The following is a 17783-nucleotide window of genomic DNA, read 5'->3' on the forward strand; positions in this document are numbered from 1 at the left end:
CGTGCTCGAGGGGCGGGGCCATGCTCTGGAGAACAGCGAGGGGCGGGACTGAGGCCTGGTCCTATGGCCGGGGAAAGTGCGGGGTTTGCTCGAGGGCTTGGGGCAGGTCCGGACAGGGCTTTGGTTTGGGGAGGAGGGAATTTGAGGGTTGGGTCCTGGGCACGGCCTTGTGCCGGATTCGGGGCAAGGGAGCGGGCAAAGGCAAAGGACGGGGCTATGAACCGGGGGCGGGGCTGAGACCGAGGACAGGTCTTGTGGCGCTGAATGGGCGGAGCTAAATGCTTTGAGGCACGTCCTGGGCCGGGCCAGAGGCGGAGCGACATCTCGCGTGATGTGCATGTGGAGGACCGTGTCAGTGATGGCGGACTGTAACGGTGTTGATGGCTGGAGTTCTGTTTAAAAACAGAAATGAAGGCTCCAAGCTTTTTGATTCTTCAGTCAAGTTCCTGATCGTGGCTTCCCACAATGGAATACATTATAACACCCAAGGTAGGAGAAAAGCCCTCTCCCGGCCATGTCAGTCTAAATATTAAAAGCTGCTGTAACTCCAGCGGGTTCATGTTGACTCTCATCATTCACTTCTACCGTCTGCCTTTCATTTCCTTTTCCTGCCTCGGGTTTCCTGTTATTTTAAGCTTCGTTGCTTTGAAGTTATTTTTCTATCACAGAAGAGCAGGCATATCGACTCACATTATAAATTCATAATTAAGTTGAGTGGAGGGCTCAGATTGGAGTTGGTAAAGTTGAAATGCTCTCCCTGACAGTCGGTTAATCTGATTGAACAGAATGCATTATGCTGCTTCTCAAATTTATATACGAATCGCTGTTTTTGGGGAAAGCTTGAATGTTTGGGCTTGCTTCTGTCCTCGTTGCAAACTCATTTCCTTCCACTTCTAGTCCACTCCCTATGTCATAGTGAAAGTATAAGCTGACATTGAATCAACAAGAGTCGAGCCTTAACCTGAGTCAAAGTGGCTAATCTGAAGATTGTTATCATATTAAACATATGGCATCATGTTGCTGAGATATTTAATGCAGCTAAGGTACACAGGATGCATAGTTAGCATGTTAGCTTATGCACAAGATTTCACATATGATAAAATTACTTTTGTGCTTTAAAGAATAGATTTTCAAACTAGTGCCTTTGAGGTTATCACTTTTGATTTACCTATTGCATTACTAGTGAAAATGTTCTGCAGCTGTCCGTCAGGTGTATTGCCCTGATTCCCTCTGAATTTACCATTCAGGAAACTGTGATTTTTGTCATGTTCTGGTTTCTTTGGATTCTGTGACATTGGAAAATCTTTTTGGCAATGCTGTTTTAAATGTTACATTTATAAATAGAACTTGGAGTTCAGTTGGTATGTTCTTGTGTATTTGATCTTTGGCTGAGCTTGAAAGTATCCTTCTGCCAAAGGGTACTTTTCACTGCATTTCCACCCCAACCTTGGCACATCTGTCAAAACCCTGTGACATTTTTATTTATCTCCAGGTTAATCCAGTACTGTCCAACCAGGCTTTCTGTCCTGCACTGTCTCTGTATTGAAAAGCTCCACATATTGCAAAGTTTCTCTTAAAAATCTTAGCTTAATCTCAAACTCCTCGAGGATTTTTACCACTTCTTAGCTGTGTAGCCTTGGCTAATTTGGCACATTAGAGACAGTGATGAATTTCATTGTCAGTGTCTACTTTTGTTGGGAGGTGAGTTCCAAAAAATGAGAAATGATCCACATTTTTTAGAACCCTTCCCATGTTTTTACTTGATTTGGGGTGCAAAATATTTTGTAATATGGCAGTCTGTGGCAGGGGAAGAATCTTAGTTTGGTGGATGTGCAAGACCCATTTTCCCATTGATCACACACAATTTGTGGGATATGTCTTTCACAGCGACACCAAAACCCTGAAGCAATTGTTGTACCCCATGCCTTGGTCATGGCAGGACACACTCAGCAATTCAATAGAAGCATGCTAAAGATATCCTCAAAGCATCCCTAAAGAGATCAAACATCATCTGATACACTCTTTTTATTATGTTGCCGTTTTTGCAATGATGTCCATTTAAAAGATTAAGATGTAAAAGAGCCAAGTACCCTCGATGTTGTCACATAACCACAGGTCACAGTTTGTCTGCTGTATAGCTTTTGAGGTACAGACTGTGTCTGGAGTTAACACTCTTTGTTAGTTTAGCTGTAAGTAAACCCACCAGACATCTTCAAATTGGGTTTAATGGCATATTTTTGTGAAGTATATTCTATGCTTTTCTGTCCTTTTGAGCATTCCTAATTTCATTGCTTCCTTATTGATGATGGCATTTATACCTGCCAAGACTCTAACGTTTGAAATTCCATTCTTAAGCCTCAACTCCTTTACCTCTCTCACTCTCCCTTTAACGTATTCCTGAAAACTTAGGTCAAGGATTCCAAGGCAGAATGGCACATTGGATCCAAAATTAGCTGAGAGGCAGGAAGCAGAGAGTGACTTGGAGGGATGGTTCTGTGACTGGAAATTTATTTCCAGTGGGATTCTGCAGGGTTGGTGCTGGAGCCCATTTGAGGTGAATAGTAATGTTTGGGCATAAATGTTGTGGTATGATCAAGAAGTTTGTGGATGACACAAAAATTGGTAGGAGGATAGCAGCAAAGTGCAAGAAGATATCTACAGACCGGTCAGCTGGATGGAGCAATGGCAAATGGAATTTGCCCTGGAAAAGCATGTAATAATGCACCTTGGGGAGGGCTAACAAATCATGGAATTACAATATAAATTGTTGGACCCTAGAAAGTACAGAAGATCAGAAAGACCTTGGTGTGTATATCCACAGATTCCTGAAGGTAGCAGAGTAGGTTAGTAAGGTGCCTAAGAAAGTATATCGATTTTGTCTCGTTATTAGCCATGGCATAGAATATAAGAGCAAGAAGGCTTTGTTGGAACTGTATATAATGCTGGTTAGATAACAAGTGGGATGATGTGCAATGTTCTGGTCACTGCTGAAAGGCTGCGATTGCACGAAGGTGTGTGAGGAGGGGATTTAACAGGTAGCTGTCTGAGCTGGAGGATCCGAAGTGTGAGAGATTCTGTTACAGGTTTCTTTACTAACTCATTCATCAGCTTGCTATATTCATCAATACTGCATTTTCATTCATTCATTCATTCGTAACCTTTTACTAACCCATGGTTTAGTATAACACTTTTTCTTTTATTCATTCATAAAACCGTGTTTTTGTAGTGCATTTTACTGTTGCCACATAGACTAAATTAAAATATCCCTTCCAAACTCGTTACTGCTCCTTCACATCTTCAACCATTTTCAGGCCTATTTACATCAAAATTTGCCTCTGAATAAATATCAAAGGCTACTAGCCTATTCAGGAACAATACTCTCACCGTCGTAGTGTCTCCATGACCCATCCAAAACTATGGAAAGATTTATAATATTAATGAGCCCTTACCAACCATCTCTCAGGACCCGAACAGATCGCAGAACATCAACAGTTTCCCCAACTAGTATGTACTTGTTAATTACATATTAAACAGAGCTAGTAAACTTACTATCAAAACAGGGCTTCTGTGAAACTACATGAATGAATGAAACTCTCACCGGCCAATAGTAACCTCTTGTAACATTTAAGCAGCATTTAGATATTCTCTTGCATTGCCATTGCCTCTAGAGCCAAGGGCCAAAAGCTGGAAAATCAGATTAGTGTAATCAGATTTGTTGACATAATGGGCTGAATGACTACCTCCTTCATAGTACATAATAGAGTCTTTGGGTGTCCATATGAAGCAAGACGTAGGCGTCAACCAGGTTTGGTGTATATGGTACTTGTTGCTTATGTGTCAGACAGCTATCTTCTTTATCAAAAGAGAATCTAATCATCGTTGCTTGTCATTCAATTGCATCATCATCATTGATTGCCTCGTTGTTGATGTCCTAGTGGTTACTATTAACCAGAAACTTAATTGGACCAGCCATGTAAATACTGTAGCTATAACTGCAGATCGGAGGCTAGTAATCTCTAGCAAATAACTCTCCTCATTTCTACCTTTGCCTATCCACTATCTACATGATGCATTTCAGGAACTAACCAAGGCTTCTCTGATGGCACCTTCCAAATAAACACAACTACTCAGGAGGTTAATGCAGTAAAAGCATGGGAACATCATCCGCAAGTTCCAGCCAAGCTACACACATTCTGACTTGGAAATATATCACCATTTCTTCAATTGTTATTGACTTGAAATCCTGGAACTCCTTTCCTCATAGCCTACCGATAGCAGGTGGATTGCAGAAGTTTAACAGGGCAGCGTATCACCACCTCCAGGATAGTTAGGAATGAGCCATAAATATTTGGCTAGCTAGTGCCTTCCACATCCCATGAAGGGATTTTTAAAAATGTAGCCTTTAACCAATATTGACGATACCTCATCAGCCATGTCACAATGACACCTGTCCAGTGGTGGCTAGCTACTAACTTTTGAAATAATACTTCACAGATTTTGCACTATCATATTTCAGTGATAAAGAAGCTGCCCTTACTTCGACAGGACACCCATTGCTGATTCATTGTAAGAACTTCAGAGTTGCTCATTTCAATCCTAACGTTTGCTTTTTATTTTTTACAGGTAGAGCAAGTAAAGTTACTAGACCGGTTTACTTTTAAGAAGCCAGCTGTAGGAACACTTTACTTGACTGCGACACATCTGATTTATGTAGAATCATCACCAGAGATTCGCAAAGAGACATGGGTATGTCGTGACATTTTTCTTTGCTACTTTTGAATTGAATTTAAAGCAGAAATTCACACTTTACTGAACACACCTGATGGGAATGATACACATTTGCACGCTATGCACCATCTAATTTTTATGTGCCTTTGACTTCAATAAAGTGTAACATGAGCCTTTGATCTAAACTTGTCCTGTTCCTGTTGGATGAAGTTTTTGATTTTAGGGTTGAGTTTTTAATAACTTTCCGAAGACCTTTTATGTTTTAAGATATTTTATGAAATCGAAGTGATGCTTAAAGTTAGTATTATAAGTCACCAAGGTTTAACGAAGTGAAATAATGCTCAGGTGATGCAAAGCATGATTATTAAATGCCCGAAGTTGTAGAAGGAAGGAAAGATCAAGGGAGCAAAGACATCTAACTCATTCTTTTCTCAAAGCAGTTAGAGTAGTAAACTCATAAATGTTGACTTTGTGAGCCAAGATGTAGGTAGGAAGAAAATAGAATGTAGGATGAACTATTTGCAAGCGAGGAAGAAACCAGGAAGAAACAAGAAAGAAACATTTGAAATTTGCTGGGATAAACCATGTTGAACTTTTTTTTGATCCAGATTTCAAATTCAAATTTCATTCTAATAACATTTCTCACAACTTACAGCTATCCCCAAGTAGGAAAGCTGTGAATTAACTTGCAATTAGTGGTGCAATGGGCGGCACGGTGGCACAGTGGTTAGCACTGCTGCCTCACAGCGCCAGAGACCCGGGTTCAATTGGCCATGCTAAATTGCCCGTAGTGTTAGGTAAGGCGTAAATGTAGGGGAATGGGTCTGGGTGGGTTGCGCTTCGGCGGGGCGGTGTGGACTTGTTGGGCCGAAGGGCCTGTTTCCATACTGTAAACAATCTAATCTAATCTAATCTAAAGACAACAGGCTTTACTTATGGAACTTAAATTCTAAACAAGCCTAGACAAATAAGATGTGTGTGTTTCCTGTCCTAGCTCTTGTGATCCAGTGTCAAATGGATTTGGCTAACTTTAGTCCAATTCCTGATTGACATTGCTTATCGTTTTATACTCAATATTTGGAATTCAGAATTTTTAATTCTAATCAGAAGACACTAATTGAAGTTGAAGATAGGGATTGTTTATTCATTTCTCCTTCTGGCTGAATGCTACAGTAATGCGCTTGCCAGTAGACAGCAGTCATATCAATTTTCACTTCAAATTTTATTTAATAACTTGATCCAACAAAGAGAATTGGGAATACTGTATGCAGAGGGCTGATGTTGTAACTGCTGTTCACAAGTGGAATAATAGAGCATTGTGTGGACTTCAAAGGCCATTAATAAAATTAATTTCTAATTTTTAAAATAATACTTCACAGATTTTGCACCATCATATTTCAGCGATAGAGAAGCTCCCCCTTACTTCTACAGGATACCCATTGCTGATTCATTGCAAGAACTTCAGAGTTGCTCATTTCATTATTTGTCGAGAACGTGATTGCCACGATGTTTACAGTTCACTTCTCAGACTGTCACAACCAGGTACCATACCTTTAGTGTGTAAATTGATGACTGTATTTTAACCACTGTATGGATTACTTTCATTGATGTAAGTTTTTGACATTACTATTGGTGTATTCCACGTAGTCTGTACAAATGTATGTATTTATATAGTGCCTTATCACATTAGAAAAACGTGCACCGCAACTTTGGTGTGCTGCTTATGTGGGCAGTCGTGACAGCTGATTTATACACAACAATATCCCAAGTAGGAAAGCAGTAAATTAACTTGCCATTCATGGTGCAATATGTAATAAGACAATAGGCTATTTCTCAAACTTTAATTTAAAGCACACGAGGCAAATGGATGGGAGTGTTTCCTGTCCTGGCTTAATGATCCAATATCAAATGGATGCAAGGAAAATTGTGTCTTGCTAACTTGATTGAGTTTTTTAAAGAAGTAACGAAGAGGATTGATGAGGGCAAGGTAATGGAGGTGATCTATATGAACTTCAGTAAGACATTCGATGAGGTTCCTCATGGTAGACTGGTTAGCAAGGTTAGATCCCTTGGAAAACGGAGAAATAGCCATGTAGATCAGAACTGGCTTGAAGATAGAAGACAGAGGGTGGTAGTGAGGGGGTTGTTTTTCAGTCTGGAGGCCTGTGACGAGTCGTGTGTCACAAGGATCCACTGCTTTTTGTCATTTGTATAACTGATTTGGTTGTGAACATTGGAGTTATGGTTAGTAAGTTTGCAGATGACACCAATATTGGAGGTGTAATGGGTAGCGAAGAAGCTTACCTCCGAGTACAATGAGATCTTGATCAGATGGGCCAATAGGCTGAGGAGTGGCAGATGGAGTTTAATTGAGATAAATATGAGGTGCTGCATTTCGGAATGGCAAATCAAGGCAGGGCTTATGCACTTAATGGTAAGGTCCTAGGGAGTGTTGCTGGACAAGGAGACCTTGAAGTACAAGTTCATAGTTCCTTGAAAGTGGAGTTCCAGGTAGTTAGGGTAATGAAGAAAGCATTTGGTATGTTTGCCTTTATTGGTCAGTGCATTGAGTGCAGGAATTAGGAGGTCATGTTGCAGCTGTACAGTACATTGGTTAGGCCAATGGAATACTGTGTGCAATTCTGGTCTCCCTGCTGGAGAAAAGATATTGTAAAATCTGAAAGGGTTCAGAAAAGATTTACATGGATATTGCCAAGGGTAGAGGGTTTGAGCTATAGCGAGAGGCTGAATAGGCTGCGGCTAGTTTCCCTGGAGTGTCGGAGGCTGAGGAAATCATGAGGGGCATGGATAGGGTCAATAAATGAGTTTTTTTAACCTAAGGTGGGGGTATCCAAACCCAGAGAGCATAAGTTTAAGGTGAGAGGGACAAACTTTAAAAGGGACCCAAGAGGCAACTTTTTGACACAGAAGGGTGGTGCATGTATGGATTGAGCTGCCGGAGGAAGTGGTGGAAGCTGATATAATTACAATATTTAAAAGGCATCTGGTTGTATATACGAATAGGGAGGATTTAGAGGGATATGGTCAAATGCTGGCAAATGTGACTAGATTTATTTAGGATACCTGGTTGGCATGAATGAGTTGGACCAAAGGGTTTGTTCCGTGCTGTACCTCTCTATGATTCTCTTTGGTGGTTTACAGTTTTGAACTACTGACAGTGTTGAACACTCATTCGTAATGGGTTGAGAGAAAAAGAAAGAAAAAATACATTGATGCTTTTAAGGCTGACAGATATTGTTGGGCCAAAGTTAGGTGATAAGTGAAAAAAGTTGGAGACTGCCACATCAATAAAAATGACTTGTGTTTATGTTCTCCTTGAGAAATGTTCCAAGGAGCTTTATAGAAACGTAAGCTAGCAAATATGATACTGAATTAAGGGAGAAGATATATTAAGGGAGCGAGTAAAAACTCAGGCAAAATGCTATAGGAATTTCCTGAACTATAGCTTAGATGTCTAATGATACAACTAATGCTGTTGAGATGAAGGGAGTGGAAGATATATAAGAGACCAGAGTTAGAAAAATACAAAGTTCTTGGTAGGGTGCAGAACATTACAGATAGGAAAGTTTTAATATTCTGAGAAAAAAAAATTGGAATCTATATCTGAAATTAAAGCATTGCAGACAGGACTGATGTGGGAACTAATGAAGATAAGTGAAAATTTGCTGATGGTTGAGCAGGATTTAATGTGTGAACAATATTTGACAATATTTTGGATGAATTGAATTTTGTACCGGACTTGAAGGACACTAGAGAGTTGGAATAGTTCAATCTGTGGTGAGAGGCATGAAAAAAGATTATGGCACCTTCGGCCTAAGTGATATTAGATTAGTCACTTGGCTGGAACTCTCTTCCCAATAATCAACTATACAATCCAAATGGATGTTTTGTCCTAGTGTAATCACAGGCATATTAATCAGTGATTGTATTTGATAACCTGCATGACTTTAATTAATTAAGCTTCAGAATCATAATACATACTTCTTGGTTCCAAAACGTTTGATCTGCTGATGTGGGCTAAAATGCTCATATGTATCAACAAACATAGGAATGAGAAAGAGTAGATTCACAGTGCAGCATGTTATGTGCTCTTTATAATAAGAGGCAAGAAGCCAAGAGATCTGGTAAATCTGCTGTTGAAAAACGTTTTTTCTCACCTTGCATCTTCTACAAAACACTTTAAAACTGTGTCCTCTGGTTCTTGATCTGTTCACCAGTGGAAACAGTTTCTCCTTATCTACTTTGTCCAGATCCCTCATGATTTTGAAAAACTCTATCAAGTCTCCTCTCCAACGAAAACAGTTACAATTCTAAAATAATGTGTGGCATACAAGGCATTCACCTGAATAATTCTATTCAATTCAGAACTCTGGATTGTAGAAGCCCATGTGACAGATCTAAGGACTGGTGAATATGGACCTTGGTTCCCCATGGGAGACTGGTTAGCAAGGTTAGATCTCATGGAGACTATTTAAGGAACAGCTGTTGCGAGTGATGCACAAATTTGTTCCTCTGAGACAGGAAAGAAGGGGTAAGATTAAGGAACCTTGGATGATGAGAACAGAGGAACTTCTTGTCAAAAGGAAGAAGGCAGCTTATGTAAGGTGGAGGAAGCAAGGATCTAGCACAGCTTTAGAGGATTCTGAGCTAGAAAGGAGCTCAGAAATGGACTGAGGAAAGCCAGGAGGGGGTACGAGAAAGGCTTGGCAAGAAGGATTTGGGAGAACCCAAAGGCATTTTACTCATACGTGACGAATAAGAGAATGATCAGGGAGAAGGTAGGGCCGATCAGGGATAGCGGAGAGAACTTGTGTGTGGAGTCTGAGCAGATAGGGGAAGCCCTAAATGAGTTTTTTGCTTCGGTTTTCACCAAGGAAAGGGAACTTGTTGTAAATGAAAACTTAGAGGAGCTGGGATACAGTCTTGACCAGATCAAAATTGATGAAGTTGATGTACTAGAAATTTTGGAAAACATTATGATTGATAAGACTCCAGGGCCAGACTAGATTTATCCTAGGCTGCTTCGGGAAGTGAGAAAGGAGGTTGCTAAGCGCTGGCAAGGATATTTGCCTCCTCACTCTCCATGGGAGTCATACCGGAGGATTGGAAGAAGGCAAATGTTGTTCCTCTTTTTAAGAAGGGTAATAGGGAAATCCCTGGCAATTACAGACCAGTAAGTCTTACATCTGTGGTCAGCAAAGTTTTGAAAAGAATTCTGAGGGATAGGATTTGTGACTCTTTGGCAAAGCATAGTGTGATTAAAGGCAGTCAGCATGGCTTTGTGAGGGGTAGGTCATGCCTCACAAATCTAATTGAGTTCTTTGAGGAGATGTCAAGACCGGTCGACGACGGTTGAGCAGTAGCTGTGGTGTATATGGACTTCAGCAAGGCATTTGATAGGATTCCCCATGATAGGCTCATTCATAAAGTCAGCAAGTATGGGATACAGGGAGATTTGGCTACCTGGATTCAGAATTGGCTGGCTGACAGAAGGCAGAGTGTAGTTGTAGATGGAAAGTATTCTGTCTGGAGGAGAGTTTTGAGTGGGGTCCCGCAGGGCTCTGTTCTTTGGTCTCTACTCTTTGTAGTTTTTAAAAAATGACTTGGATGAGGAGGTTGAGGGGTGGGTTAGTAAATTTCTAGATGACACAAAGGTTAGAGGTGTCGTTGATAGTATAGAGGGCTACTGCAGGCTTCAGTGCAATGCAGACAGGATGCAGAGCTGGGCTGAGAAATGGCAGATGGAGTTCAACCTGGATAAGTGCAAAGTGATGCATTTTGAATGGTCGAACTCGAATGCTGAATATAGGATTAAAGACAGGATTCTTGGCAGTGTGGAGGAACACAGGGATCTGGGTGTGAAAGTACATAGATCCCTCAAAGTTGCCACCCAAGTGGATAGGGTTGTTCAGAAAGCATATGGTGTTTGGCTTTCATTAACAGGGGATCGAGTTTAAGAGCCACGAGGTTTTGCTGCAGTTCTACAAGTCCCTAGTGAGACCATACTTGGAATATTGTGTCCAGTTCTGGTTGCCCTTACTATAAGAAAGATTCAGAGGCTTTGGAGAGGATGCAAAGAAGGTTTACCAGGATGCTGCCTGGACTGGAGGGCTTGCCTTATGAAGAAAGGTTGAATAAGCTCAGACTTCTCTCTCTGGAGAGAAAGAGGAAGAGAGAGACCTGATCGAGATGTACAAAATAATGAGAGGAATGGATAGAGTCACTAGCCAGAGACCTTTCCCCAGGGCAGGATTGACTGGTACGAGAAGTTATAGTTTGAAGATATTAGGAGGAAGGTATAAAGGAGACGTCAGAGGTAGGTTCTTTACGCAGAGAGTTGTGAATGCATGGAAAGCATTGCCAGCGATGGTGGTAGAAGCAGAGTCATTGAGGACATTTAAGCACATGGATAACAGTGAGTTGAGGGGTGCGTAGGTTAAGTTACTATATGTTACATTAGGATTAAATTTCGGTGCAACATTGTGGGCCAAAGGGCCTGTTCTGTGCTGTACTTTTCTATGTACCTATTTGGATACTAAACTGGCTCAAAGGTAGAAGACAGGGTGGTGATGGAGTGTGTTTTTCAGACTGGAGGCCTGTGACCAGTGGAGTGTCACAAGGATCGGTGCTGGGTCCGCTACTTTTCGTCATTAACATAAATGATTTGGATGTGAGCATAAGAGATATAGTTAGTAAATTTTCAGCTGATGCCAAAATTGGAGATGTAGTGGACAGCAAAGAGGATTACCTCAGATCACAACAGGGTCTTGATCAGATGGGCCAATGGGCTGAGGAGTGGCAGATGGAGTTTAATTTAGATCAATGCGAGGTGCTCCATTTTGGGAAAGCAAATCTTAACAGGATTTATATACTTAATGTAAGGTCCTCGGGAGTGTTGCTGAACAAAGAGACCTTGGAGTGCAGGTTCATAGCTCCTTGAAAGTGGAGTCGCAGGTAGATAGGATAGTGAAGAAGGCGTTTGGTATGCTTTCCTTTATTGGTCAGAGTATTGAGTACAGGAGTTGGGAGGTCATGTTGCGGCTATACAGGACATTGATTAGGCCACTGTTGGAATATTGCGTGCAATTCTGGTCTCCTTCCTATCAGAAAGGTGTTGTGATACTTGAAAGGGTTCAGAAAAGATTTGCAAGGATATTGCCAGGGTTGGAGGATTTGAGCTATAGGAAGAGGCTGTATAGGTTGGGGCTGTTTTCCCTGGAGTGTCGGATGCAGAAGGGTGACCTGATGGAGATTTATAAAATCATGAGGGGCATGGATAGGATAAATAGACAAGATCTTTTCCCTGGGGTAGGGAAGCCCAGGACTAGACAGCATAGGTTTAGGGTGAGAGGGGAAAGATATAAAACGTTTTCACACAGAGGGTGGAATGTGTGTGGAATGAGCTGCCAGAGGAAGTGGTGAGGCTGGTACAACTGCAACATTTAAAATGCACCTGGATAGGTTTGTGAAAAGGAAGGGTTTGGAGGGATATGGGCCAGCTGCTGGCAGGTGGGACTAGATTGGGTTGGGATATCTGAAGGGCTTTTGCCCGAAACGTCGATTTCGAAGCTCCTTGGATGCTGCCTGAACTGCTGTGCTCTTCCAGCACCACTAATCCAGAATCTGGGTTGGGATATCTGGTCAGCATGGACGAGTTGGATCGAAGGGTCTGTTTCCGTGCTGTACATCTCTATGATAATTCCATGATAATTGGCTTAGGCAATAAAAAAAAGCTGATTTGCAGAGATATTAACCTGTTAGTAAATATTCAGAAGATATAGGTAGATCTTTTTCCTAAAACACCTTTGGCATAAACACATAGATAGGTTAGTCACTTGGCTGGAATTCTCTTCCCAATAATTAACTATAAAATCCAAATGGATGTTTTGTCCTAGAGTAATCACGGGCATATTAATCAGTGATCTTCTTTGATAACTTGCATGACTTTAACTAGTTAAGCTTCAGGATCATAATACATGCTTCTTGGTTCCAAAACGTTTGATCCACTGACCTATGCGAAGATGCTTCTATGTATCAGTGGACTATGTTCCAAAGGGGGAGAGTATGCATTACATATTGGAGATCAAAAACCCTGGACCTGGATGTAGACTGTTCAATTACTCAAATTAGAGACGTTCAACAGTCATGAGTTTTCACATATTTAGACTTTACAGATCAAAAGCAGTGGAAGGTGTAGAATGGTGCCTAACACTTTTAATAATGGTGCATGTGTGGACTTCTTTATTGATAATTGTTGAAAACATTCCTTTAATATAACAAGTGTTTAACTACTATTAAATTTCTTGAAAATGTTATTTGTATTTCAGTGGTGTTTGAGGAACTTTATGCTTTCTCATACAACCCTAAGCAGACTGAAATGAGCAGAGGAATGGGTTGGAAAATAATAGATATAGAAGATGATTTCCAGCGTATGGGAGTACCAAATGAATACTGGGAACAGACTGATGTAAATGAAAATTATGAGGTGAGCACTAATGATTCTCTGCTGCTTTTGATTTTTGATCCTGTGTGTTTTCTCTTCAGTGGCACTATAGTTATTAGATAGATAGCTATGAGCATCTCAACAATTCTTAGCCTTGCTTGAACAACCACTGCCTAGAATGGTCATAGAGAAGTACAGCATGGACTAGTCCCTTTGATCCAACTTGTCCATGCTGATCTGATATCCTAAATTAATCTAGTCCCATTTGCCAGGATTTGGCCCATATCTCTCTCAACCCTTCCTATTTATCACATCAGAAAATGCTAGAATTGGAGTGTAGTCTGCTCTAATAATTTAATTGGTCTCAACCAGAGCAGCAGATTGAGTGCTATGGTTGTTCTCCCTCTTTAAACAAGGTAAAGATATAAAAACCACTTTAATTACAGTTCCCACTTTCTGATTCACAATCTATTGAATCCCAATCAAAAGTGAAAGAGTTGGCATCAGATGAGAATTAGATTGAGGTAGCTTTTTAACAAGCTGCATGGTCATGAAGAATGAGGAAAGATTGGTCCTGTTTGATTGAAGAATGAGAGCTGATGTTTTTGAAATGTAAAATTCTGAGGTTACTTTGCAGCATGGATGATGAAAATGAGTTTTCCCTAATGGGGAATCTAGATTTGGGGACACAGTTTAAAAATAAGTGGTTGCCCATTTAAGACAGAAATGAGAAACGTTCTTTAAGAATGTTGTAAGTCTGCAGAATTCTCTTCTTCAGAGAACAATAGAAGTAGAGCCATTGAATATTTTTAAGGCAGAGTTAGGTAGATTCTTGACTGACAAGGAAGCCAAAGTGTAGAAGGGGGAGAAAGGAAAATAAAGGTCATGATCAGATTGGTCATAATCTTTTCCACAAGATTGGAAGAGACCTGAGGACCTATTCATGCTGCTAATTTTCTATTCTTCTATTCTTATGTTCAGTTCTAGGAACTAGAATGTTTTTGCATAAATTCAAAAAGCAGTAAGATTAAACACTTCTGAAATGACAGTGGAATAATCCTGACTCTTGCTTGATCATGTTTATGTTCAGCCCAGATAACTGGAAAACCTACACATGAAGGATAATCATGTTTTCCACTCACTTAATTCTCTATTATTTTAATTGAGGAATTTGAGTTACAAAACTCACTTTTGCAAAGATTCTGTATTTCGTGACTTCTTGCTTTTTGATGCCTAGTACCTAGTTTGCAGGAGCTGAATCAATACTTACATCTCCTTTCTTTTTAAGGGATTTCTAAAATGCAACCTGTTTATTACTCTTCTACTGCTCCTACTTAGCACACACTAACAAAAGAAAATCTTCACTAATAGAAAAGGGAGTGTTGAGGTCAGTCAGACTATCTCACCTTGCCTTTTACAGTGGTGGAAACAGATTCACTCATTTACAAATGCAAAAAACAGTTGAAATGGGGGAAACAAACAGCAGATCTGAGGGAACAAAAATGTTAGTGTGACTAATTGGGTAGTTAGTTTAAAGAGTAGAAGGGGACATCTGTTATGATCCCAGCTGAATCCAAATCTAAATCGCAACTGTACAAGTCAGATCCCAGACTGAATTCTGGCTTGAGTGATTATATTTTGTTTTAGTTATTTAACAAGGTGGTCTTTCGCTGAAACAGATCTGCAGTGCTGCAGATTTAGTTATAACAATAAAGCAGAAATTCATTTTGCAAACAAAGAATAAACCAAGCTACTTATATCTAACATAAATTGAAAGATTTCAAAACATGCAGTAAAACTACACTCCCATCCATCCAAATTCCATCATGTTGAAACACTCAAACAACATGGACAGTTTGCTTTTGTTTCACATCTATAGATTTAACATAACTATTTATTTTAATTCCCAGTCTAAAGTATCTGATAGCCTCTTCCTTGATTAGTCACAAAATTAAGTTTAAACTTTCTCAGCTTTGAATAAACCCTCCAGCATTCTAAACAAATGCTTCTGTGTATGGAGCTTTCAAACTAAAGCCCTGAGAGTGAGGTAGTTTGTTTCCTAAATTTTTGAACTTATTCCTTTTGCTTGGAGAAACTATTTCATACATCGGAATTCAACCAGGATTTCCATGAACTGAAATCAAAAGCTTTCAAAGCAGACGTTTTACTTCTAAATGTTTACTTTGTTCATTTGCAAAACTCTTCCAATCAATGCTTCCTCTAAGCAGTGTGATTGCACACAGACACAGCCACTCTGGCATTTGCGCTTGGTGATTGGCATGCCAACATCGATTGCAACATTGACTTGCACCTCTGAAAGTTACTGTGAGGCGTGGAAGTTGGAGGTATGTGCAGAAGAAGGCAACATTAGATGAAATGCAATTAGCCCAATGCAAACCAATTCCTATTATCAGCCAGGGTAACTCCCTCAAACTGATTTAAAAAAATTATGGGTCCAAAAATACTTACAAATTAATCATTAAACCCTCTCATACAGACAGACCAAAATCCATATGCCACTTGTTCACTGACTGAATCATTTATTGTCACATATATCTAGGGGGGTACAGTGAAAAGTGTTCTGTTGGAACAAACCAGTGCCATTTTGAGGTATAAAAGAATAAAAAGAAAGTACTTAAACAGAGTTCACCTTCATTGGCCAGGGTCTCAAACACAGCTCCAGGACTTCTGCAAGGTCCCCACTCTGGGCCTACCGCAGCCAGGAACCCCCACTCTGGGCACTGACACCGCCACAGCTGACAACCTCCTGCTGCTGAAAGAGTCCACGCATCAGGCCTGTGACCCGGGAGTCACTGCCGACACTGCTCCGGCCAACTCGACTCCAGTGAAACATTCACAAAGGACAAAGATCCAAACTCACAAATATATTATTATTCATTTTAAATATATATGAATCAGATACCTACGCCTTGCACCACTTCCTTCTGCACTGTATTATTCACTTTCTCTAATATCGTGTTAAATGGCTTGGTATCATATTTTGTTTGAAAATGCTTTTGTGAAGCACTTTGAAGGTTTGCTAGGGTTAAGGCACTGGATAAATATTAAGTTGGTCTTAAAATCATATCCTATTCAGTTGAACTGAAATGTAAGAGCATTATAAGTTTTTTCCTCAGTTTTGTACATTGGTAGCAAAATGAGGCTTTCTTGTGAACTGTTATTCATTTTAGAAAAACTGAGCATCCCCTCCACATACTTGTCAGATTCTACCATGCAATTATTTTGGTTCCTTCTAGATTTGCAATACCTATTCAACATTTCTGTGTGTTCCAAAAGAGGCGAGCAAGCCAGTAATAGTGGGCAGTTCTAAGTTCAGAAGTAGAGGGCGGTTTCCTGTTCTTTCATATTTTTTCAAGGAGAATAATGTAAGTATTTACCTATTTCTAATTTTGTGCTGACGCTTGGATAGGACTTTAAAGAAATGCACTGTCTGCCCTCTCAGGTGAATGTAAAATATCTCCTGGTACTATTTGAAGATAAGTAGCGTAGTTATCCACATTATCCTTGTCGGTATATTTATTCTGCAATCAACATCACAAAATATTTTCTGCTCATTATTATATTGCTGTTTGTAAGAGCTTGCACAAATTGGCTGCCATGTTTCCTACTTTACAACAGCGATTACATTTCACAAAAGCTTACATCCACTGTAAGGTGCCTGGAGATGTCGAAGAGCAGTTTTCTAACTGTTTTTATATTGCTGGCATATGCAACCTCTAATGCTTATCCCTAATGGGGGCTTAACTTTCCAGATATTGACTGGGAAAGCTATAGCTCGAGTTTGCTAGATGGGTCGGTGTTTGTCCAATGTGTGCAGGAGGGTTTCCTGATACAATATGTAGACAGGCGAACAAGAGGTGAGGCCATACTGGATTTGGTTCTGGGTAACAAACCAGGCCAAGTGTTAGAATTGGAGGTAGGTGAGCACTTTGGGGACAGTGACCACAATTCGGTGACTTTTACTCTAGTGATGGAGAGGGATAAGTGTGCACTGCAGGGCAAGAGTTATAGCTGAGGGCAGGGAAATTATGATGCGGTGAGGCACGACTTAGGATGCGTGGCTTGGAGAAGTAGGCTTCAAGGCATGGGCACAATTGATATGTGGAGCTTGTTCAAGGAGCAACTATTGAGTGTCCTTGATAAGTATGTACCTGTCAGGCAGGGAGGAAAGGGTCGTGTGAGGGAGCCGTGGTTTAATAAGGAATTGGAATCCCTTGTTAAATGGAAGAGGGCGGCCTATGTAAAGATGAGGCGTGAAGGTCCAATTGGGGCGATTGAGAGTTATAAGGTAGCCAAGAAGGATCTGAAGAGAGAGCTAAGAGCAGCAAGGAGGGGACATGAAAGGTCCTTAGTAGATAGGATTAGGGAAAACCCTAAGGCTTTCTATAGGTATGTTAGGAATAAAAGAATGAATAGGGTAGGAATAGGTCCAGTCAAGGATAGTAGTGGGAAGTTGCGTGTGGAGGCTGAAGAGATTGGGGAGACACTGAATGAATACTTTTCGTCAATATTCACTCAGGAACAAGACATTGTTGCCGATGTGAATACTGAATCACAATTAAGTAGAATG

The 17783-nt window shown here is 40.5% G+C and overlaps 1 protein-coding gene across 1 annotated transcript in view; it reads left to right on the forward strand.

Moving 5' to 3' along the window:
* The first annotated feature begins 303 nt into the window (after positions 1-303).
* mtmr8 (myotubularin related protein 8) overlaps positions 304-17783 on the forward strand; it is a 60282-nt gene continuing 42802 nt past the window's right edge. Inside the window, exons 1-5 of the mRNA XM_043704846.1 lie at positions 304-489; positions 4624-4746; positions 6108-6270; positions 13077-13234; positions 16450-16578. Of these exons, the coding sequence (XP_043560781.1) occupies positions 466-489; positions 4624-4746; positions 6108-6270; positions 13077-13234; positions 16450-16578 (597 nt within the window). The 5' untranslated portion in view covers positions 304-465. The remainder of the gene's footprint in view (positions 490-4623; positions 4747-6107; positions 6271-13076; positions 13235-16449; positions 16579-17783) is intronic.

The sequence above is a fragment of the Chiloscyllium plagiosum genome, chromosome 15 (assembly GCF_004010195.1).
Source record: "Chiloscyllium plagiosum isolate BGI_BamShark_2017 chromosome 15, ASM401019v2, whole genome shotgun sequence".
Lineage (NCBI taxonomy): Eukaryota > Metazoa > Chordata > Chondrichthyes > Orectolobiformes > Hemiscylliidae > Chiloscyllium > Chiloscyllium plagiosum.